General features: G+C 41.0%; 1 protein-coding gene across 11 annotated transcripts in view; it reads right to left on the reverse strand.

The window, feature by feature from the left end:
• Npas3 (neuronal PAS domain protein 3) overlaps positions 1-11,673 on the reverse strand; it is an 851,762-nt gene extending 840,089 nt beyond the window's left edge. For 6 of the 11 annotated variants that reach the window (XM_058573655.1, XM_058573656.1, XM_058573650.1 and 3 more), the window contains exon 1: positions 11,516-11,673. In XM_058573655.1, the coding sequence (XP_058429638.1) occupies positions 11,516-11,673 (158 nt within the window). Of the gene's footprint in view, positions 1-7,093; positions 7,216-11,515 lie in introns of those variants that run through there. The other 5 variants (XM_058573654.1, XM_058573652.1, XM_058573651.1 and 2 more) reach the window with 3 other exon arrangements.
• Between the last annotated feature and the right edge of the window lie 11,988 nt (positions 11,674-23,661).

Here is a 23,661-nt window from a genome sequence, read left to right on the forward strand (position 1 = left end):
TACAAATCTCACAAACGAAAAACCTGTAGTCTATCACATGTAATGAGATATTACTGAAATGACCTATGATTCTTTAAAGTAGCCTTAAAATGCTATATGGCACTACATTTCAAAATATGCAAAATAAAGATTTGGTAAGTTTTAATGTTTTATACTAGCTACCCAAGTCAGATCTCCTTAATTCTGCCACTAGTGTGCTGATGATAATAAAATACTGTAATCAGATGTAATTTCAAGATGATCTGACTGCTGTTTTAAATTTTGTAGCCTTTTTAGTTATACTTTCTATTGACTTTTGTGGGAGTTTTTTAGTAAAACTTCTCTCTAAATGAGTTATTACCAATTCATTTTATCAATTTTTATCAAGTTTTTATGTAAACAAATTTGCTGAATGTGAAAGTGAATATCTAATTAAGATACAAAAACAAAATATTCAGCCTTTTCAACCACAAATACCCAAACACTGCTTATCTAGTCCTTTCAAGTCCTGAAATTTCTACTACACTTTTTTTAAAGAAGCTATTTGGTTAACTTTACATCCAAAAATGTAAAGATAAACAGAGCATGCTTATCAACTACTGCAAATATAGCATACAGTCTGCAATGAGCAGTCATCAGGTCAGATGCTACAAAGTTTCCTAAAGAATAATTTTTGTCAAAGAACTGTTACATACCTAATCAAGCCCTTTGGATCCTGGCATGGAGAAATAAAAATGCTACCAAAGACATTCTCTTCTTGAAGATGTCTGATATGTGTATGTATGTGTGTGTATAGACGAAACAACAACCTACTATTGTGTACTTATGGTGGCCCATTATTAACATGTTATATTTTTAATTAAAGGAGTTAGCATGTGTAAACACCTTAAACTATGCAAAACCCTTAGAAGAATACTTGTGTATTAGCATATAGTGGTATATAAATGCTTGCTGTGTTATTATAATGCCTGATAATTTGGCCAGAGGCCAACTTGTACAATACATTTCAAAAGAATACCCAGAAACACAGCCAGGCACTAAAGTGTGTTATTCAGAAAGTTCTGTGGGACTGTGTCTACCCACTCAGTGACAAAACCACTACAAAATAAAAATCCCCAACTGTAGTTTCCAGCAGCATGCTGTGAGGATATGCTATGTGTGCAAGAGGGCCTTGAGTACTGTGTGTGCTGTGACCAAAGCTATGAATCTACAGCAAACTGATTCTTCTAAACCATTCAGCTAAAAACCTGCCCTAAAGTACATATCACCGCAGAGTTTGCCCACATAACTATTGGAATGTTACAGGGAGAAGAAAGCATACTTTAAATAATTGATTCCTCCTATAACTTTATAAACTATGTTTCTGAAGTTCTCCAAACATCCAATGAGGCACCAAAATAGAGGAAAGATATAGTTCATTATCCACAACTTAACCATTCTTGCAACCATTGGAACTGTCCGTGATTAGCTCAGAAATTTGTGACTCTGGAAAGTCCAAAACTCCAGGTCCCTCCACACTGCTGTCAAGATGCATTTCTACAAAGATGACAGTGCCCAATTCCACATCAGCCATAAATCTGAACTCAATCTCCAACTCTACCACTTTCCTTGGGAATACTAAGCCTCTTATTTCCGTATGAGGAAACCAATGATAAAACTGCTAGGAAGTACAAATACAGGGTGAAACACGGTGTCCAATAAATGATTTTTATTATCCTACATGATCTCTTTTTAAATCCCATCAAAACATCTTTTCTAACGTTTGCTATAATTCTACTTATATTTAAATAGCATCTTTTCACTGTCTTTCCTCCAAGAACTTCTAATCACTCTATTGTTATTAATTACCATATTTTACAAATGGGACACCTGTCCTCCCAGAACACTAAATTTTCAGAAGTAAATAGAGAACCTTATAGTTTTATGAATCTCTGCTACTCACCCTTAGAAAAGGGTATTTTATGACAGTATCATGTTTTGCATGTCCAATGTAAGAGCCATTCAATGATCAGAACAACTGCTCTTACAGGGTATATTATTCAGCACTACCCCAAGCACAAGTCACTATGGTCCGTGGTAAAGGTCCAATAAATAAAGCTGAATGGAAAAAACAATCAATAATTGCAGTCTAGGGCCAGAAGCACTGTGGGCCATAGTAACATGGGATTTTCATCTTGCTTCTCATGATTTTGTATACAAGACCACAAGTATTCCAACTAATTCACCAACATGTTTTACAAGTGTACACTGAGGACAACTTCACATGTCTCTTCAATCTTGCCACTGCCCTAGTCATTTCAGATACAGTAGCAGTCACTTCATTCCTACTAAGCCACATCCTATTATTCACTGTAGTATTACTAATATTACCACAAATTATTCTAACTATGTAAGGTTCTATCAAACTTAATAGTGCAAACATCCTATTCACACTAATGAGGCCCAGCGCAGTAAAAATACCATTCAGTTACAGTTGGTTTATTATACTGCCCAGTGAGGGGAGGAAAAAAAAAAGCCACTATTTACTGTGAAAATACTAACATCATTAAATGGAGATAACTGAACTTTCCTATAGATTCTAGAAGTTTTAACCTAATCATAAGTTTAAACCAATTATATGCATTCCCTTATATGCAACGTAGAAAAAGCAGCCATATAACCATAGCATGGAGAGGGTGGCTAGTCCTGCTGCTCTCATGTGTTCTTGGTTTTCTTTAAATTTAGTAGCATTATGCATAAGAAATGATTACAAGAATTTTAAAAAATAAAAATACACTAAGGTTTACACTGGGGTCATTATTAATTACATTGGGGTAATTTGAAGAAGTTTTTAAGGGAAAACATTACTGGGAATTATAGAGAAGCTTTTGTAATATATTCCCATAAACAAATATGAAGATATACACCTTAAACAAGATTGAAGCTATTCTTCTAATTCTTGCAAGTGTTGCTTCACAGAAGCCTGTGTGTATGTATGTGTGTGTGTGCAAGTGTGCGTACGTACATGCATGCACACACATGCACACACACAGTCTTTTGTCATAGAGAATCTCACTACAAAACAGGACATCCTGGACAGCAGATCTTGCTTCAAACAGATGTGATTTTAACATGCCAGTGGGCCTCAGACTAAAATCTGGGGCAGGGAAAAAGAGTCGAAGGGATCATAGAAATTCTGGCATGCCTACAAAATAACTCTGTTATAGGGGTAACCATTGTAGAAAACTGCAGGGGAAGATCAAAATTCATATTACTACAACTATCAAATTGTTCTCATTTGTGGATTGTATTTAAAGCGCAATGTAATTCTCTGAATTCATTATTGAGAAAGATGTTAAATATATATATAACTTTTAATCAAATATGAAAGTTCTATTTTTAAAATCACATATAGACACAAGGACCAAAACTTTACTCACAATAACACTAAGTGCTATAAAGACCTTTTATAACTTTTTCTTCAATCAAACCATCAAATAATGTTGAAATCCAGTTTGCTCATTATATCAAATCCAATCTAGTGACTGGCATATTGTACACTTGGAGTAATTAAACATTTCTCAATTCATAAATCAGAAAGTGGAAATCTGAAAGGATGCTGTGATGTGGGAGGGTCCTATGTAATAAAGGTCATTATAAGTTCTGACTCTGGAGCTATACTATCTAATATCCTCTCTGTTGGAATCTATGATATGCCCATGCATTACAGTTCTTGTTGACAGTCTGTTGCCTTGGAAATATTTCATTATTTCAGTTTTTCCATTTGTAGACCCTTGGCCTTGTGATATGAAGGCCATCCTATTTCATATTTTCGATTATCATTTAAGCAATCTTGTGGAGCTATTTATATATATAAGCAAGTGTTAGACAACGCATATCATCATTTATCACTGTTTAAGCTTATACTGTAGAAAGAAATACCTCCAAAAAAGTCTCCACCACCACCTTTCACTTTCAGCCAAAACCATGTGCTAGTGAAATATGCTTTGCAAACCAGCATGGGCACATCACATGCTTGACACTTCTCTCTAATTTTCTTGGTTATATATCCACACAGTGGAACAACTCTGTGGCAGTGCTATATAATTTGCAGCCCACTGGAGTTTAAAGAAAATCAAACAAGTTTACACAAACAAGGTTTTTAACTTGTTCTTTCAGGTTCTAAAGAAGCATTTGGTGTATGTATAATTCAGAGAAATTTCAGGAATACTAAATAGTATCCAAAGACATTATCAAGAATGAGCTCCTTTGTAAACATTATAAGGAAATGATTTTTTGGACTGTATTATTATATGCAGGCCATGCACTTCGTAAATAAACAAGACAATTCAACAAGTTACATTTTTTCTCTATAAGTTTTGAATATGGGTATATTTGAAAAGTAGTAAATAATCAAGTGCCCATAAACACCTTTGCGAAATCAAAGGTTTGGAAACCACTTTTTAAATAAACGGGAAGATACAATTTAAAATATACCAAAGAAAGTCATCTTTTATAAACATATCTGTGGTTCCACTGTGGTTGCAAAGAATATTAACTAGCAAGTTCTAGGCACAAAGTGCAAACAAAGGTGGAATGACTCTACTTAGTTGCTGAAAGTACTATGAAAAATAACCCCCTCCTGAACAAACCATCTGACTTCCCATTTCTCATTACAAAGCCAAATCAACTTACATGTGTAATGTTTACACTTAAAGGCTAAGAGCATTTAAAATCCTGATAACAAAGTAAACCCTTGGGACATAAAACAACTGTTTGGATAATGGACCAAGTTTGTGGTTATTACTGTTTGTAACAGTTTAGAACCCTTTCTTCCTCTCCTCTATAATGTTCCTTCTATACTCTACCCCCTTATTACTCCTCCCTTTCCCCATAGGTTAAACTTTTTTCAGATCCAACCTTTAAAATGACAGCATCCAAGCTGAACAAGAAGATGCTATTAAAGGGCATTAAATTAAATACAGTATATCCTCCTACAACTTCAATCAGAATTTCAGACCAAGTGTTATTTAGTTCAGCTCTCAAGTGGAGCAGAATAACAAATCGCACACTTTGATTTACCTTCTTCGAATGCCAAATGGAGACAGGTGATAAAGAACGCACTCATGCACAGGCTATGAAGTTTCCCCTAGAAATTAATTCTATCTTCGAGATTCCTATCTCAGAGAAATTCCCAAAATGGCACACAAATAGGCCTCTGCTAGAGAGATTACTGGGGCCATCCCAGTAAATACATTTACTACCAACACAACTGGGAAAGGAGGAAAGAGGAAAAGAAGGAAGAGAGGGTGGAAGGAAGAAAGAGGGAAAGGGGAAAGGAAATCAATTTTAACCTTCTGATTTCAAAAAGTATTCACTATCATGCTAATGTAATTATCAAAAGCCTTGCAGGATGCACTTAGAAATAATTTTTCTACCTATAAGAATAAAGTATTTAGTATGTGAATTCTTCCTGAAACACTAATACTTAAGGATGAAATGTTCGTTATTAGCTATCATAAGATGTCAGATCTGGGAATTAATCGTTAATGTGCATAGCATTTAACATCTTTAATTATCTAGAGTTTAGAATTAGTCAATTATGTATCTTCTTAAAAATATTTCCTTAATCCTGATAATTTTGCTGTCCCTATTATATGAAGAAAACAAGCAATAATACAATAGAAGCTTTTTACAGCCTGAGTGTCTCCCTATTTTTTTCTCGATGTATGTTGTATCAAAAACCTATGTTGTATCAAAAATAAAACTGTCTGTTATAATTAAATTTTTCAATTAAACACTTCCCTCGGCCTCTTTTCAAGTTTTCCTAAGCCTGTGAGGAAAGTAAATGTCCATGCTTGGAAGCTCGGGTTGCATTTCCCTGACTGTATTTGTTTTCCTTATGAATCAGTGGGTAACATTTCATTGAGCCTTTCCTCTTCGGAAACAGAGATATTCACTTTGCTCAAGACGATATGCTATATGCAATTAATGTCATTAACGCTGTCAATTAATAGCAAATGGGATTCCAAACAAAGTAGGCTAGGTGGACAGCAGGAGTGGAAACTACGTTGGGGTGGGGGGCGGGGTGCTTAGTTACTCTAACAATGCTGTTCACGTAGGACGATTAGAGAGATTTTGAACACAAACTCCTTTTCCCTTTGGCTCTACTAGTTTAAGTAACTTCAAACAGACATGCTCGACTGAGCCCTTGCCTGGATATGCAATTCTCACCAGGAACTTTTTAAAACACAGATCCCCAAACAGTAACTAACGGGGCATAGATGCTCCAACTGCTGGCACATTTTGGATCTCGCTGTTTGTTTGCTTATTTGGATTTAAGGGGTTTCTTCTTATTTATTTACTTTTTCCTGGGAGGGGACGGAGACGAGGGAAGGATGAGAGCAGAGGGCAGAGCAAGAGACCCACAAGTTGCCAGGGCTGAGGGCGCAGCCCGGGCGGCGGGGAGGCGGCGGCGCGCCTCGCTCCGCCCGGCCCGGCCTAGCTGCTCCGAGCGGAGACGGCCCCTCAGCGACACATTCCGGGCCTGGCGCGAGCTCAGCGCTCCCCGCCCCCGGCCTCCTCCTCCTTCTCTTCTCCTCCTCCTCCCCCTTCTTGCCTGCCTTCCCTCCCCCTCCCCAGCCTCATTCCCTTCCTAGAGAGCAGCTGCCAAGGGACCTGCGGCGGCCCCGGGGATCCCCCGGCCCCCCACCCTCACCGCTGCTTCCCGTCACACAGCAGCGCCTTCTTTTTGTTTCTCTTTTTCTTTTGCCCATTTTCTTTTTCTTTTTTTTTTCATTTTCTTTTTTTCTTTCTTTCTTTTTTTTTTTTTTTTTTTTTTCAGCGAGTCACTCTATTCGCCGAGCCGAGGAGGTGCGACTGCTCCGAGAGCCTGGCGCCGCTGCCGCCACCGCCAGAGCCCGCTCGCTGCCGCAGCCGCCGCCGGGCGGACAATGCGCGCGGGGACCGCGGGCGAGCGCTTAGCCGCAAGCCCCCAGACGAGGTCCCCGCGGGCTCGCGGCCCAGGAGGCGGGCTGCGGAGCGGGCCCCGCCACCTCGGCGGCGACGGAGGCGGCGGCGGCGGCGGCGGGAGCAGCAGCCCCGGCGGCAGGTTCAATAAACAGAAAAGTGTTACCGTTCTCGCCTGGAAGGATCCTGCTGAAAGCTGGGCTTGGTGGGCGCCATCTTCCTGCTATTTTTTTTCCTCTCTTACTTTTTGCCTCTCTCCCCCCTCCCGGGGTGGGGGGCGTGGGGAGGGCGGGGGGTGTGCGTGTGCGTGGGGTGGCGGGAGTGAGTGCGGGCGTGCGCGGCGCTCAGCTGCTGCCCGGCGGGCGGCGGCCGTGGCCGTGGCCGTGGCCGCGGCGGCGGCGGCGGCGGCGGCGGCGGCGGCCGTGCTGCTGAGGCAGGGCAGCTACGGAAAAGTAGTGGGGCCGGAGCCTCGCCGGCGGCCGGCTGTCCCCTCGCGCCACCGGTGCTCCCAGCCGCAGGTCGCCGCCTCCTCCGCCGCCTGCGCCTTCTCCTCCCCCTGCTCGCCCGGCGCCGCCGTCCATGCGCCGCAGAGCGCCCGCGGCCCGGGCCGCTCCGGCTCCCGAGACATGCCCAGCTCGGAGACAGGCGACCGGTGGAGGCGGCGGAGGAGGAGGGGGAGGTGGCGGCGGGGGGAGGCGGCCGCGCGGCCCCGCGGGCTGCCCGGCCCAGGGCCCCGCCGCCTCCGGGTTCTCACCCTAGTGCGCCGCCACACACACACACACACACACACACACGTACACACACCCACAGTCACCCCACCACCACCACCCAGAGCTGGCCGGGTGACAGGTGGGGCACACACTCTCCCGGCGGGGGGCGGCCGGGGCCTAGGCTGGGAGGGACAGGGAGGGGGAGGACACGCAGGGGGTTCCCAGCTTGACCGCTGTGAAAGTATTTCTGGGCATTTTCCAGCTGCTTTGCTCCAGAGCGCTCTCTCGCACGCAGACACACACACCCCTTTCTCTCCTCTCTCCTCTCTCTCTCTCTCTCTCTCTCTCTCTCTCTCTCTCTCTCTCTCTCTCTCTCCCCTCTCTCTCTCTCAGGGGGACTGGAAAGCTCGGCTGCTGGCGCAACAACGCCACTCAGTTGCAGTTTCAAACACTTCCCTTCTCTGGAGTATCGCAGCCAGGAGGAAGGAAAGAAAGACAAGAACTGGGAGGCCACGGGAGTGAGCTGGGGCAGGACAGGGTCCCGGGCGCACCTTTGGAAGCAGCGGGAATAAACGTGGGGCTAAACGTGGGGCAGGGATTTGGGCTTGTGCTGGCCCGGGCTAGCGGCCGGGATAGTCCTGTGGGCCCGCGCAGCTGCAACACAGGCACCTAGTGGCTCTGGCGTTTTCAACAGAGTCCCCAAAGCCAGAGTATCTGCATTATTCAAGCACGTACAAATATGCAGACCCAAGGGTTTACAGGTGAATCCCCAGTGGTTAAAACGCAATTACGTAAAACGCTTTTCCCGACTCAGTTCCCGGTACCTGAGACCAGACTGCTTGCCTCTGGGGATCTAACCGGGCCGCCTCCCCATTTTACAGCTCAGCAAGGCCTAGAGAAAGAGCGATTTGGTGAAGGTCCAGCGCTGGAATCCTGTTACCTGAGTAGACCCTAGTCAGTGCGTTTTCTCCTCTAAGCCACTCTGCAGCAGGAGAGCAGTTTTCTACGCAGAGACTTGGGTCAGTCATATGTCAACCAGGCATAAAGAAAGGACTCCCAAAGCTTTTCCACTTTTAATGAATGAAAGAGCCTGATAGAAAACACCAGTCCTACGCGAGGTTTTGCATTTTGCTTTTTAAACTTTAGGAAAAATAAATACAAGACCTGAAAAGGAGGCCCCTGTGATCCTACCATTCAGTGAAGTAGGGCTGGAACTTGGAAACTTCCATCTAAAGCATAAGTGTTTTTCGAGGGGGCAGAGGTGTTTAATTTGCATGATGATGTTTGAGTTCTCTTTGGAGTACACGCTACAGGTAGGAGAAAATGAGAATGAGAAATGAACTGGAATAGAGACTGTTGTCTACAAGATACAAAGTGACTGGTAGAGAAGGGGGGAAAGTTGCCAGTTGGAAGCTCTGGCTCCAGGACAGCCATCTAGGGCATTTCTGCCCCAAGATGACAAATGAGAGAAGCTTGTGTTCTCCCAACAAGCAGGCTCTTTTGCATGAAAACGCCCCACTCCTGTCACTCTCTTATAGACTCCCCAAAAGTACTTAAAATATTTTGGGTGTGTGTGAAATGATGTGTCACCATTCACTTTAGCATACACATCCAAGTCTGGAGGTAGTAACTAAGTCTGACCCTCAGAGTTCCTGAAGCCTGACAGATAGTTGGTGGCCCACAATGCTGGCTCAGACCTTACCTCAAATACCTGCCAATAATCTTCTTGCCCCACATGATTCACTCCTCTGCCCCAAATTTAACTAAAATTAAAGACAGTAACAGGTGTCATCATATCTGAGTAACACCACCAAAGAAAGCTACATTTTTTTACATCATCTTCCCTTCTGTCAATATAAGAAAACATAAAAAGGGAGGGAGGGAATAATACATCTCAAAAGCTAGAGTTTACAGGTGATTATTTTTTATCTTTAGAACTATAGTGGGACTCAAATGTTTGACAAGAAGCCCAAATTCAAAGACAAAAAGGTGGAGGGCTCCAGAGCAGCTTTCAGTATGGAGATGGCAGGGACCATGGGGAACTGCCACTGGATGCTTCTAACTTGAAAAAAAAAATGCCTCAAGATAATCTTTTTTAAGGACAACACCAACACTCAGAGCAAACCTAAAGGCTAAAAATTCATAACTGTCCCCTATGCCCAATTTTATTATCTTTTAGTTTAGCTCAAGTTCCCCAGAGGTCCCTGAAATCTTCTAAAAGCCATCTGACATTTCTGACCCTTAACTCCCTACTTCACAAACCACACTATTGTGACCATTGCCTGCACTTCCTAGTTAAAGTGATCACCAAATTCTATTGTCATTTAAATGTTTTATAAATGACAAAAAATACCTGACCATGAAAAGGAAAAATCTAATTCTTTTCTCCTTCATGTTTGAAAGACTCCCACATCTTTTGTATTAAAGGTTCTTGTCATCACTGAAGTAAAACAGGGCTAAAATAATTTAAGTCAAAAATCACCTTGTCAAGGAATAGCCCCTTTTTGAAATATTTTTAAGATTCCTTTTAAAACTTCTGACAATAAGCAGAGCATATAATGAAGTCTTCTTTAGAATATTTGCATTACTGGGCATGAACTTGGATAACACTCAGTGTGTTATGCAAAATCTGCTCTGGTCACTGGGCCCTTGGTTAGAAGACACAAAATATGGCAATGATAGATTATCTTAACCTTTTCAGTTTAAATACTGTTGGTTCAAATCAAAGGTTCTCAAATCAATGAAGTTTCAAATACAAGGTAAAAATAGGAACTGTTATTTGAATTATGCATTGTGTATATTTTAAGTTAAATGCCATTGGCAAATCTCTCAGATGTTTAATCGTGTGCAATCTGGGAAACACAAATATTTAATTTCACACTTTCATGTGCTCTTTTTTCTTCCATCTTCAGTAAAATTGAACCCCACAAATGGAGAGCTTACTTTTCTTATTACATTGTTAGTTTTTCTCAGCGCATTTTTATGGATTACATTTTCAATAAAATCTTGGACCATCGAAAGTTGTCCTTATGGAAAAACTTTAGAGTTCTAGGGCTGGTAGTGGAGGTCATTTCTCTCTCTCTCTCTCTCTCTCTCTCTCTCTCTCTCTCTCTCTCTCTCTCTTTCCTAATTGAATCAAAGAATGTTTACTATCTCAATGTCACATCCATATTTTTTAAAATCTACCAATATGTTTAACAGAAATGCAAACAAGTATTACTTTTAAACTTCCATCCAACCACCAAGCCTAACTTTGTAAAATTAGTTTCCTAAATTGTATCTCGGAATTTTATCCATTTGCATTATAATGCATTTAAGATGAATACTTAACAGCGCCGAAGAGACTCGGATTTCATGCTGTATTTCCCTGTAGTAACAGGTGACATGATAACACGATTATGTAGAAATGCAAGTCTACCGCTACACGTGAAAATCGGTCCTATTCTGTTTGGAAACAAATGATCAATCAGCCTCCGGTGATCAATTGCCCTCCTGGTTGTTGGTCAGCGCCGATCCGCACCCGGCAAAGGCATTGAGAAAATTCTGCTGGAAGGGGAACAAGGATCCCAAACTTTGCAAAAGCACCTTGTGCGGCGTCTCAGACTTCGCTGCAACTCCTTCGCTACTCGGGACTGAGGTTCTAGGTTTGGGGCTAGACAGAGGGCAAAGGATGATTTCACTTCGCCAGTGCACTGGAGTGCTTTTCAATTCGGACTGTGATTTTTTTTTTTTTCTTCCTTCTCTATAGAACGAGAAGAAGGCAAAGTGAGCCCTGGTGGTGTGCATGTGTGTTGTAAGGCACAAAACAGGAGCAAAGTGAGTCCCACCCCAGCACCCCGGGGCGGGGGCACTATCCCAGCTCAGGCGGGACTACTCACCGCTGCTGGTAGGATGTGATGCCCTGGACGTTCTGCGGGGTACCGTTGGCGGCGGCGCCGGCCCTCCCCATGCCCGCGCCGGCCGGCACCCCTGCAGCTGCCCCGCCGGCCGCCGCGGCCGTCACCTGCACGCTGAAATCCGGAAAAATTCGGATCATCGCCGCGACTTCGGACCCCGGGTGCTACGACTCTGGGCTGGGGCTGGCGGGGGTTCGGGCTCGGGCTCGGGCGGCGGCGGCAGCAGCAGCGCGAGCAGCGGCGGCGGCAGCAGCGGAGCCAGGCACCAGCCTGCAATCCCATTAGTGAGCCGCGGCCACTGTGCGCGGCGGAGAGGCGCTTTGATGTGCGCGCAGCGGACTGGGGGGGCCGCAAGCGCGAGGAGGAGGTGCGGGGGGCGTGCGAGGGACTTGCAAACAGCAAAACGTGTCAGGGTGGGGCCTTTTTCCCTTTTGGGGGGCAGTGGTGCTCCCCCCTCTTTTCAGGATGTTGCTCTCACTGGCTGCTCAGGCTTCGCCGCGCGAGCCCAGCTGAGGGAAGAAGGGGAGGGGGTAGTGGAGGAAGGATGCACCAGGAGGCTTGGCTAGGACTTGGCCGGTGCAAGGGAATGACGGGCAGTGGAGAGTGCATTTCTTTCCCGCCCCTCTATACACACACACACACACACACACACACACACTCGCCGCGCACTTCCGACCCAAAGTGCTAGACTGAGGCGCGCTCTCTCCCTCCTTTCTCTAGAGAAATAGCCACCATACAGGCAGGCTCGCGCCTCCGGTGGCTTCCAGCAACCTGGACTCCAGCCTGCATGTGTAGGAATGGGGGCGCGGAGCCTCCCCTCCTAGCCCGGGCCGCTCTTTGCCAGTCTTCTGCACACTATGCAGCGCAAGCGTTGCCAAGCGCAAGTTGGGCTCCTGGAGAACTTGATACTTATCAGGAAGAGATGGTGTGCGAAGGTGGAGGGAAAAGAAGTCGCTTTTGTGCAATGAAGAGTTTGTTCCCTTTATAAGAAAGGACTCTTCCCGCTCCTAGTGGGCGGGCGGGTTGATTCTGGGCAAACTCGTGAGGTGGGTACTGTAGGACCTGCTAGCGGGATCCGAGAGTGCCCTGATGACCCACCTCCACAGGCCCCCTTTCCACCGATGAAACGAATAAATTAGCAGCCACAATTGAGAAGAACTCTGCAAATTCCAACCACCAGGGAAACAAAAAGAGAAAGCACGTGCATTTATTTCCTCGCGTCTCACAGTTACTTCTCCACATTGTTGCAGCAATCCTTAGGGGATGAGGAGGGATTCTTTATGGTTTGGGTACTCCTTCTTAAGTGATAACTTGCACTCCTTTCACTCGACTAAGGGATGTGACGGTGGGAATTTATCATCCCCCTGCCCTGGACCCCTGTTGCCCCACTTCCTCCTCTTTCTTCCGGCTAGAGAGCGGGAGCGAAGTTGCAAGCAGTGGGCGCAGCCCCTAAGGGATGCAAGGCTCAGGCTTCCTACCCCTTGCGCTCCCACACTCCCTGCCTGGTTTTGCTATTGCTGCTGCTGGTTTCCCCTTCTCCTACTCTTCTCCTTTCCACTCCCCTCACGCCAAAGCCCCGGCACCACAGCCTGGGGAGGAGTGGTCGCCGCACCCTCAGCTCAAACCCAAGTTGGGCTCAGCGAAGCGTGGTGACCGCTGCCGCGCCGCCCGGGCCCTCGGCCAATAGCGCCTCGCCAGGCGAGACACCTGCTTAACCCTTTGAGCCTGGGGCGCAGCCGGCCCGCCGGGGGCCAGAGGGGCAGAATGGATTGGCCAGAAGTTGCCAAGCCAGAGAGTAGCAGAGGCCGCTCAGCCCAGCGTCTCCGCACAGGGTCAAGGGGCCAGGAGTCTGCCCTTGCTGCACACTCAGGAGTCCCCTCCCACCCTGATGGCTCTGGAAAACAGCCAAGCAGCACAAAGGCGAGTCCTCGCCCCAGTGGCATCCCACGCCTGCCAGGGCAACCTCTGAGCTTCCCTAACCCAAGTCAGTTTCCGGAGGAGCCTCCCGCGCCCAGCAGCCACAGCGAGACAGAGGGAGGGAGCCTCAGCTCTCGCTGGCCGGGCCCACGGCGCAGCTGCGTTTCCATTTTCCTCTCAAAGAAAATGCTTTGGACCGCAGATAATACCAGGAGATATGAAACTGCTTCGTCCCCCCACGTGTTGCACGTAAAAAGAATCCTAATGAGCATCTGTGTCTTGTGCGGAGGATCCCACGAGTTAGTTGAAGACCCGAGCGAGGTCCTGACTCCCTCCTTAGGGTCATTTTCTAGCTTAACAGGGATACCTGTTGAGAAGCCAAACGCGGGGTTCTTGGAGCCCGGGTTGGGACCGTGGGGGGCGGAGCGAGGTGAGTGGAAAGCCGCCTTGTAAGGATCATAAAAGTGAGTCGTGGTCCCACGCGGAGCACTCAATGACTAGGTGTCGCGGGCTGACTTGGATCTCTGCGCTCTCGCCCCACCGCCTCTCATCCTCAGGGCAGGATCCCAAGAAATTTCAAATAACACTCTTCAGCCCTGGGAAGGCTTTCCAGTTGAAAGAAATGGAGTTCATGCCCATTCTAGACAGGTATCATAGGCCAATGGAAGCCTAGTAAACGCCTGATGAATGAAGCTGAAAACTCACTCATATGTGGGCAGTGGTTTTCTATAAAATACCATTTGTCTGAATTATTAGCCCATTTGTAGGGTGGTGCTGTGCCTGCCACTGATGTCTACACCAACCACTTGATGGAGGGCTTCTAGCAAGTGGCTCCTGCCTCCTTGTGACTCCAGTACTGTCATATACTATTTCAGGCCAGATCCTGTTGATCCAGAGGCAGCCCAAATGGCCAAGTGAGGGGGAAAGGGAGAGAAAACTCTCCTTGGCCAAAAGAGAAGAATTTTTAGAACTTTGGTTTCCCTTTTAAAGTCTTTCTACAAATCAACAAAAGCTATATTTATGAATAAAGAATATCACTTCTTTAATTGTTTCAATCCAACACTATGACTAGAAGAAGCCAGTAATTACATTTTATTACTACATATTTTACATAATAGTTGGTCAGCAAATGTGTGATCCTGGGGTTGGGGATGTGGCTCAAGCAGTAGCGCGCTTGCCTAGCATGCGTGTGGCCCGGTTTCAATCCTCAACACCACATACAAAGATGTTGTGTCCGCCGAAAACTAAAATAAATAAATAAATATTTTTTTAAAAAATGTGTGATCCTGTTTCTCTTCCCTTTTGGAGGGTAATTTTTACCTGGAAAACCAAAGGACAAAATTGTCCCATTAGAAAGAAAATGTGAGATTTGCTGTTGGACACTTATTTACAATGAAGCCTCTTCAATTATACTATTAAAGAGTTAAATGAGCACATTCAACTTCAAAGTTCTAAGCTTTCAATTATCCATTTTTAAAGGAATTGACAGGACTCCTGCTCTCCGGATCCTTCTTTTCTAAAACAGAAACACACAATATACTTAAAGAAGACTTGCACTATAGGTTACCTTAGAATACATATGTAAGTCTGTTGTAGCATTTTATCCTTACATATATGGTTTCAGAAGGTTGGTTTGCATGCACAAGAGACAAATTCCTTGTTGGAAATGCTTATCTCCATGTTCATTAAGGACCTTAAGCAAAACATAAGTTTATTCTCTCATTAGTAATTCAGATTCATTACTCTCTTTCTTCAGTTAAAATCTTTACATGCTGGCAGCTGTTTTGAAATATTTTGAAAGTTGCTTTGGCGTTCACCCAACCAAAAGGGCTCCAGTTAACACTGAACTGTATACTTTCTCATTATATATCCTCCCCCACCCAAATCTAAATATTAGTGTATGTAGACACATAGATAAGAACTGTATGTTTTAACCTTGAATATATACATATGATATACAGAGCTATCACAATCACAGATTTACATTTTTAGCCTTGTACAACTGTGCCTAATGTCCATATGAATAAAATACTTATTCTGGAGAAATTTATTTCCATTTACTTACATGCTTTGATTCTGAATTTTTACTATTTGCTGTCAGAAACTGTCAATGATAGGTTAGGAGAGAAGGAGGCTACAAAGCTTGATTATATCTATTTTTTGTTTTACTTTGATTATATATTTATAAAATATAAAATAATCTACAGAGATTAGGATAAGATAAGGCAAAATGGGAAATAAATGGCATAAAAATCCAATATGCAATGAATAAAGGTAAGAAATGCTTTGATCAGAAATGTTGAATGTTTTTATAGAAGTGATTATGCTGCAATTAAAGATTTTTTTTTCTATAAAGAAACTTACATGATAATATGCACCAATCTGGAGACTTCACTTTAGTAAGAGCCATGAGCTAGTATTACGGTCCCACCATACCATTTGAAGGAGATTTTACATTCTGTAGAGGGGTTAAATATTTGATTTAACCAATTTTCCATCTTCACTCCTCAATCCAAATTGAATTCAAGCTCTTCCTGCTAAATTTTCCATGCTATTAATATATTCTCCAGTCCATTTAAAAGAAAAACAATAATGTCAGGGAAGGGAAGAATAACATAAACTTAGCAATATAGCCTTTCTCAATGATCTAGCAGGAAAACTAAAAGACTATTCAATGAATCATTATTTATAATATATGCATGACCATATATAATATATAAGAAAAGTTCTGAGGATTTTTTCATCTTAATACTACATGTATCAAGCACTAAAATAAACTATTATGCCAAACTAATTCTCAGAGGACTTTATAAATATATAGCTAGGAAAAAAAAAAGACATTTGGTTAGAAGAAAATCCTTTAGCCACTTTTTAAAAAATTCAGTAGCAGGCAGTAGGGGAGGAGGAATTGTTTAGAAAAATTAGTGTGATGGGGGAGAGTTCTCAGAAATCCATATTTTTTTCTTAAAATATTCACACATTATGGCACATATTATTCCAAAGCACGTACAAATCAATAGAATCTAAGATAAACTTAGACTTAAAAATAAAATAACGGAATACACTCAACATATTTAATAGATGAATTTGACTTTAAGCAACAATCTTTTGCTTTTGCTTAATTTCTTGTGGTACGGTATTTTATTTTGAAGTTGAAACAGTTCTAATTTTTTAAGGAAATAGTTTTAAATCTACCTGTGATTATAAAGAAGTCCCGATTGCTGGTTCTACTTTTGTTTCTTCTGTTACCATCAGCATAATTGGAACTTGCATGGAACCTCTACTTGCCCCACAGATTCAGCAACCCATGGTAGTTTTTGTTTCAGTCAAAATTATATACAGTACTAACTTAAACTCTTGTCCCTATTTGACTTAATTGCTCCAGGTAAGCATTCATATAACCAATGAACTCCTTCTTCATTGAATTTTCTCATTGATTGTAAAATTATTAATTCAGTAACTGATTGATTGAAGGAGTAGTTAATTGCTTTGGATTGAAATTTTCTTCCAAAATGAAAACAACCATACTAGATGAGTTTTTACATGAATTTTTCATTTTCAGAAGGGTAGGATATTGTATAAACCTAATCACACAGAAAATCAAACGAGTAGTTTTATTAAGCTCCATGCTGAGTCAACCATTCTGTTTTTATTAAACTGTTATGTCCCTTCACCTAGAGGGATGGTTCTCAGACTTCACCATGCATCAGAATTACAAAAAAAGAGCTTATTAAAACGCAAATTTCTGGGCCTTACTTCCATAGGACCTTATTCCATAAATCTGGGGCCGGGCAATCATTTTCATTTCTAACATGTTCCTGGGTTGTGTTAATACAGTTAGCTCAGGTACCTTATTTGACAACCACTGACCTAGTATGTTTATAACAGAAGATCCTGACTTTGATACACATTGAGTGGTCAAGGACAAGTTATTTAAGCTTTCTTGGCTTCAGCAACCTGATATTAATTAATTAACTAATTAATTTTTAAAGATATTTCTAATTTTTTTTTAGTTGTAGAAGGACACAATACCTTTATTTTATTTATTTTTATGTGGTGTTGAGGATCAAAGCCTGTACTTCACACATGCTAGGTGAGCACTCTACCACAGAGCCACAACCCCAGCCCCTGGTATTAAGTTAGTCCAGGAAAAATGAACTTGTCCTATGTGTTAGGAATTCAGACATAGTTCCTTTCTTTAGGGAGCCATGAGTTTATAAGCAGAGGTAGATATGTAAGGAAACTAACAACAATTATCCCAAGTGCAACAATCAATTTGTGTAAAACACACAAAAGTGGCATGGGGGTAGGGAAGCTAAAGAAAATGAGAAGAAGAAGTAAAACACGGCCAAGTGCACAGGGTGAGAATCCTGCACTCTGGCTTGTATACGGTTCTACCATATATAAGCTGAGTGACTCCAATTTATTTACTTTCTCTAAGTCCCAGTTCTTTTATTTGTGAAATTAGTAAGACAGTTCTCAAAGGATTGTTGTAAGAATTAATTGCTATGAAGTGTGCAAAGTGCTTAGTAAGTGCTTGACCCATGTTAATTATTCAATGAATGGTGGTCATTCCCATCAGAGCAATTTCTGTTCTCTTGAGGTCTCTTGGGTGGAGATGGAAAATTATTTGATTACCTAGATAAGTTAGGAAATATCTTTACACTATATTTATAAATGTTGACAAGCCTAAACAGTTCTTTATTCTAAGCTGTATAACTACATACCTGAAATCAAAGTAAAAAAAGACACCAGATAAAATTACTGCTAGTGCTCCAGAAAGTTAGGAGTACTTTTCTGGAGATTTCAAGTTCTGCTTCACACAAAGGGAAGTAAACTTCTGGCATCAATCATGTATAGGAAGTGTAGAGGCATAAAATAAAAGAGTTTCAAAAAATATAAATTCTGATATCAGATCCCTCCTGTATTGGCAATTATTGGAAACAAGGATACTTGCATTTTGTTGTGAATCTTTTAAATCAATGAGAGTAAGGATAACTGTGATTTTTCATTAAAGTATCATTTGATGCAGTGAATCACAAACATTTTTGTCTCCAAGTCATCTTTTTAAAACATTATTTGATGGGCTGGGGATGTGGCTCAAGCGGTAGCGTGCTCGCCTGGCATGCGTGCGGCCTGGGTTCGATCCTCAGCACCACATACAAACAAAGATGTTGTGTCCACCAAGAACTAAAAAATAAATAAATAAATAAATAAATAAATAAATAAAAATAAATAAATATTTAAAAAAAAACATTATTCGAGCCACTAAAAAAATCTGGATTATTTATATCACATTTATAAATATTTACTCTATTCAAAGTTAAGACATATATGTAAGAACTCTTTGTTAGTCCATTTAAAAATGACCAATTTTTCTCAGTACCATTTGTTGAAGGGGCTATCTTTTCTCCAATGCATGTTTTTGGCACCTTTGTCTAATATAAGATAATTATAATTTTGTGGTTTAGTCTCTGTGTCCTCTATTATGTGCCATTGGTCTAACAGTCTGTTTTGTGCCAATACCATGCTGTTTTTGTTACTATTGCTCTGTAGTATAGTTTAAATTCTGGTATGGTGATGCCACCTGCTTCACTCTTCCTGCTAAGGATAGCTTTAGCTATTCTAGGTCTCTTATTTTTCCAGATGAATTTCATGATTGCTTTTTCTATTTCTATGAGGAATGCCATTGGGCATTCCATTGATCAGAATTCCATTAAATTTGTATAGTGCTTTTGGAAGTATGGTCATTTTTATAATATTAATTCTGTCTATCCAAGAGCAAGGTAGATCTTTCCATCTTCTAAGGTCTTCTTTGATTTCTTTCTTTAGGATTCTATAGTTTTCATTGTATAGATCTTTCACCTCTTTCATTGTTGATTCCCAAGTATTTTATTTATTTATTTATTTTAGGTTATTATAAATGGGGTAGTTTTCCTCATTTCATTCTCAGATGATTTGTCACTGATATACAGAAATGCCTTTGATTTATGGGTATTGATTTTATATCCTGCTACTTTGCTGAATTCATTTACTAGTTCTAGAAGTTTTCTTGTGGAGCTTTTTGGGACTTCTAGGTATAGGATCATATCATCAGCAAATAGTGTTAATTTAAGTTCTTCTTTTCCTATACATATTCCTTTAATTTCTTTCATCTGTCTAATTTCTCTGGCCAGTGTTTCAAGAACTATGTTGAATAGAAGTGGTGAAATAGGGCATCCTTGTCTTGTTCCAGTTTTTAGAGGGAATGTGTTTTAATTTTTCTCCATTTGGAATGATGTTGGCCTGAGGCTTAGCATAGATAATCTTTACGATGTTGAGATATGTTTCTGTTATCTCTAGTTTTTCTAAACTGGAAATCCATATGCAACAAAATGAAATTAAATTCCCATCTCTCACCATGCACAAAACTCAACTCAAAGTGGATCAAGGACCTAGGAATTAAAGCAGAGACTCTGCATCTAATAGAAGAAAAAGTAGACCCTAATCTTCATCATGTGGGATTAGGCCCCAACTTCTGTAATAAGACTCCTATAGTGCAAGAATTAAAACCAAGAATCAATAAATGGGATGGGTTCAAACTAAAAAGTTTCTTCTCAGGTGAACAGAAAACCTACATCCTGGGAGTAAATTTTTACCCCTCACACATCAGATAGAGCACTAATCTCTAGGTATATAAAGAACTCAAAAATCTAAGCACCAAAAAATACAAATAACCCAATCAATAAATGGGTCAGGGGCCTGAACAGACACTTCTCAGAAGATATACAAGAATCAAATATATGAAAAAATGTTCATCCATCTCTAGCAAGTAGAGAAATGCAAATCAAAACTACTCTAAGATATCATCTCACTCCAGTCAGAATGGCAGCTATTATGAAGACAAACAATGTTGGCGAGGACGTGGGGGAAAAGGTACACTCATACACTGCTGGTGGGACTGCAAATTGTTGCAGCTGTTATGGAAAGTAGTATGGAGATTCCTTGGAAAATTTGTAATGGAACCACCATTTGACCCAGCTATCCCTCTCCTTGGTGTATACCCAACAGACTTAAAAATAGCATACTACAGGAACACAGCCATATCAATGTTCATAGCAGCACAATTCACAATAGCTAAACTGTGGAGCCAACCTAGATGCCCTTCAGTAGATGAATGGATAAAAAAAAGTGGCATATATACACAATGGAATTTTACTCAACAATAAAAGAGAATAAAATCATGGCATTTGCAGGTAAATGAATGGCATTGGAGAAGATAATGTTAAGTGAAGTTAGCCAATCCCCAAAAAACAAATGCTGAATGTTTTGTCTGATATAAGGAGGCTGATTCATAGTGGGGTAGGGAGGGGGAGCATGGGAGGAATAGACAAACTCTAGATAGGGCAGAGGGGTAGGAGGGGAAGGAAGGGGGCAGGGGGTTAGCAATGATGGTGGAATGTGATGGACATCATTATACAAAGTACAGGTATGAAGACACGAATTGGTGTCAACATACTTTACATACAACCACATATATAAAAAATTGTGCTGTATATGTGTAATAAGAATTATAATGCATTCTGCTATCATTTATTTTTTTAAAAAATCAATAAAAAAAGAAATAAAAATAAAAAATAAAAATGACCAATAAAATTCATTACATAACATCAATAATGTTTTAATAACTATTAATTAATTTTATTCAAAAAAATAGAAGAGAAATATTGTTTCTTTTTTTTTGGTTCTCTTCAATATAGCTTAGAAGACAATCAGATTCTTCTATCTCTTCTGCATTCAATCTGTTATGAAGTTAGGAAAGAGGTAAGAAAAATTTTAACAACCTTCAGATAATTGTGAATTGTGAATATTCTTCTTTGCTACTATACCAAAACTAAATAAGAGTAGTTTCTTAAAACTTAGTAGTAACATGAAAATTGAAATCATACTAAGAAATTTTCATACTATGGCTATTAAAATTCATTAATCTGTAGATATTTTTCACCCATGTGTGATTTTTTAAAAAAACATTTATTTTTTAGTTGTAGGTTGACACAATATCTTTATTTCATTTTTGTGTGATGCTGAGGATCAAATACAGTGCCTCCTGCATGTTAGGCAAGCACTCTACCACTGAGCCACAATCCCATCCCTCCATGTGTGATTTTATATCATTATGCATTGATAATTTTCAAAATATTGACTAACTGGGCTATGAACCTCCTCTAAATATTCATACATTTTATTATGTAATATCAACAAATCATATCTGTACCAAAATGATCTGTAAGTCTTTAAGCACTAGGAATCTGCATGTTCACAGTGGCAGCTGAAAGTTTCTTAAAATTCTAATTTTCACTTGAAAACTCAAAATATTATTATTATTGGCAACCAAATATTGTCAGTTGTTATCTTTGGAGTGACAGACACATTTTATTCATTTTCAAGAAATTTGGGAGATGTCAAACACCCAAAACTGAATAACCATAACTTTTCAGTTATTCTTTCAAGCATAAGTATCATTCCATGAAAAAAAAAGTGGCTTATTCAGTTAGCAATGCCAACAATTGATTGTACAAGTGATCTTTCAGAGACACTCATTGTAATCAGGTATGCAACAAAAGTGCTTCGTGTGTACTTGCCAGTTCATCACAAAGAACATTTTAAAGATGTGTGCTTGAGTGTCTAGATTTAATAAAATTAATATTTTTGCTGCTTTATCAAGGACATAGGAAAGTAATCTGGCAACCTTTACTATGAGTGAGTGACAGGGGAGAACACAGTGACAACTAGTACAGTTTGGTCCTTCCATCTTGTTTCCTGCTAATTTCTTATCAGGTTGGTTGGTTGGTTGGTTTTCTTGGTGTTTGTTTGTTTGTTTGTTTTTGGTACTGGGGAGTGAATCCAGGGGCACTCAACCACTGAGCCACATCCCCAGCTCTTTTTAATATTTCATTTAGCAACAGGGACTCACTGAGTTGTTTAGGACCTTGCTAAGTTGCTGAGGGTGGCTCTGAACTTGCAATCCTCCTGCCTCAGCCTCTTGAGCCACTGGGATTACAGGCATGCTCCATCGCACCCAGCTTCCCCAGCAGTTTTACATGCCATTGTTTTCATATCATCAGTGCAAGTGTCCACAGTGAGAAAGGCAAATAATGTCTTAATATTATTACAAAATAATTTTGACCTCCTGGATACTGAAAGGATCCTCAGCCCACACTTTGAGGCCCAAGTTCTTATTATTATGCAATTCTCATGTTATGACAACTAAATAAAATGTCTAGACTCTCTTTCTTGCTATTTTTCAAAGAATGAAAATATCCTTTGCTATTTTGTGTTGTTTTACTATCAAATCACGACTGGGTTATTACCCATATTGTACTTAGGATTTCAATTTTAAATAAAACTCAGGTATAAGTGCTTTGTTTTTTTTTTTAATAATATCACTTAGGAAATGGCATAGTTGTTTTTAAAATATTTTTTAGTTGTCAATGACCTTCATTTTATTTATTTATATGTGGTGCTGAGGATCAAACCCAGCGCCTCACATATGCTAGGTAAGCTCTGTATCACTGAGTCACCATCCCAACCCCAGGAAGTGGTACAGTTTTGAACAAATTATTTAAAATACTTAATGTTGGGCTGGGGTTGTGGCTCAGTGGTAGAGCGCTTGCCTAGCACATGTAAATCACTGGGTTTCATCCTCAGCACCACATAAAGATAAATAAATCATAAAACATACACAAATAAATAAAAGTATTGTGTCCACATACAACTGAAATTCTTTTGAAATTAAAAAAAATAAAATACTTAATGTTGAAGATCTGGGGTCAGGAACTTAATTTTTTCTCAACTCAGAGAAGGGGACGGGAATACAGAAATCAATATGATATTCCAGAAAGAGGGAAAGATGAAAAACATAAGGAGGTAAAGTTCTATGTTGGAAAGAAGTTTTCCATCAGTCAGTACTGAAGAGGACCTCTGAGGTTCTGGCCTCCATCACTTAGGATATATTTTAGTAGAACAAGATGAACACTTTCAAGGAATTCAGATGAGAAATTTTGGCACTGGGGGATCTGTTAGAGTCAATGTTCCCTAAATTTACAATTAGTATAGACCTGCTCTTTAATCATGTCCTGTCAATGACCTGAGCAAAACATCACAACACTGTTCTCAAAGTGTGTGATCTTTCTGACATGGTCTTCACAGGCAGCCACAAGTAGTTTCCTTAT

Source organism: Marmota monax, unplaced genomic scaffold (genome assembly GCF_021218885.2).
Source record: "Marmota monax isolate L192 unplaced genomic scaffold, Marmota_monax_Labrador192_F-V1.1 WCK01_AAM20220418_F8-fsc00222, whole genome shotgun sequence".
Lineage (NCBI taxonomy): Eukaryota > Metazoa > Chordata > Mammalia > Rodentia > Sciuridae > Marmota > Marmota monax.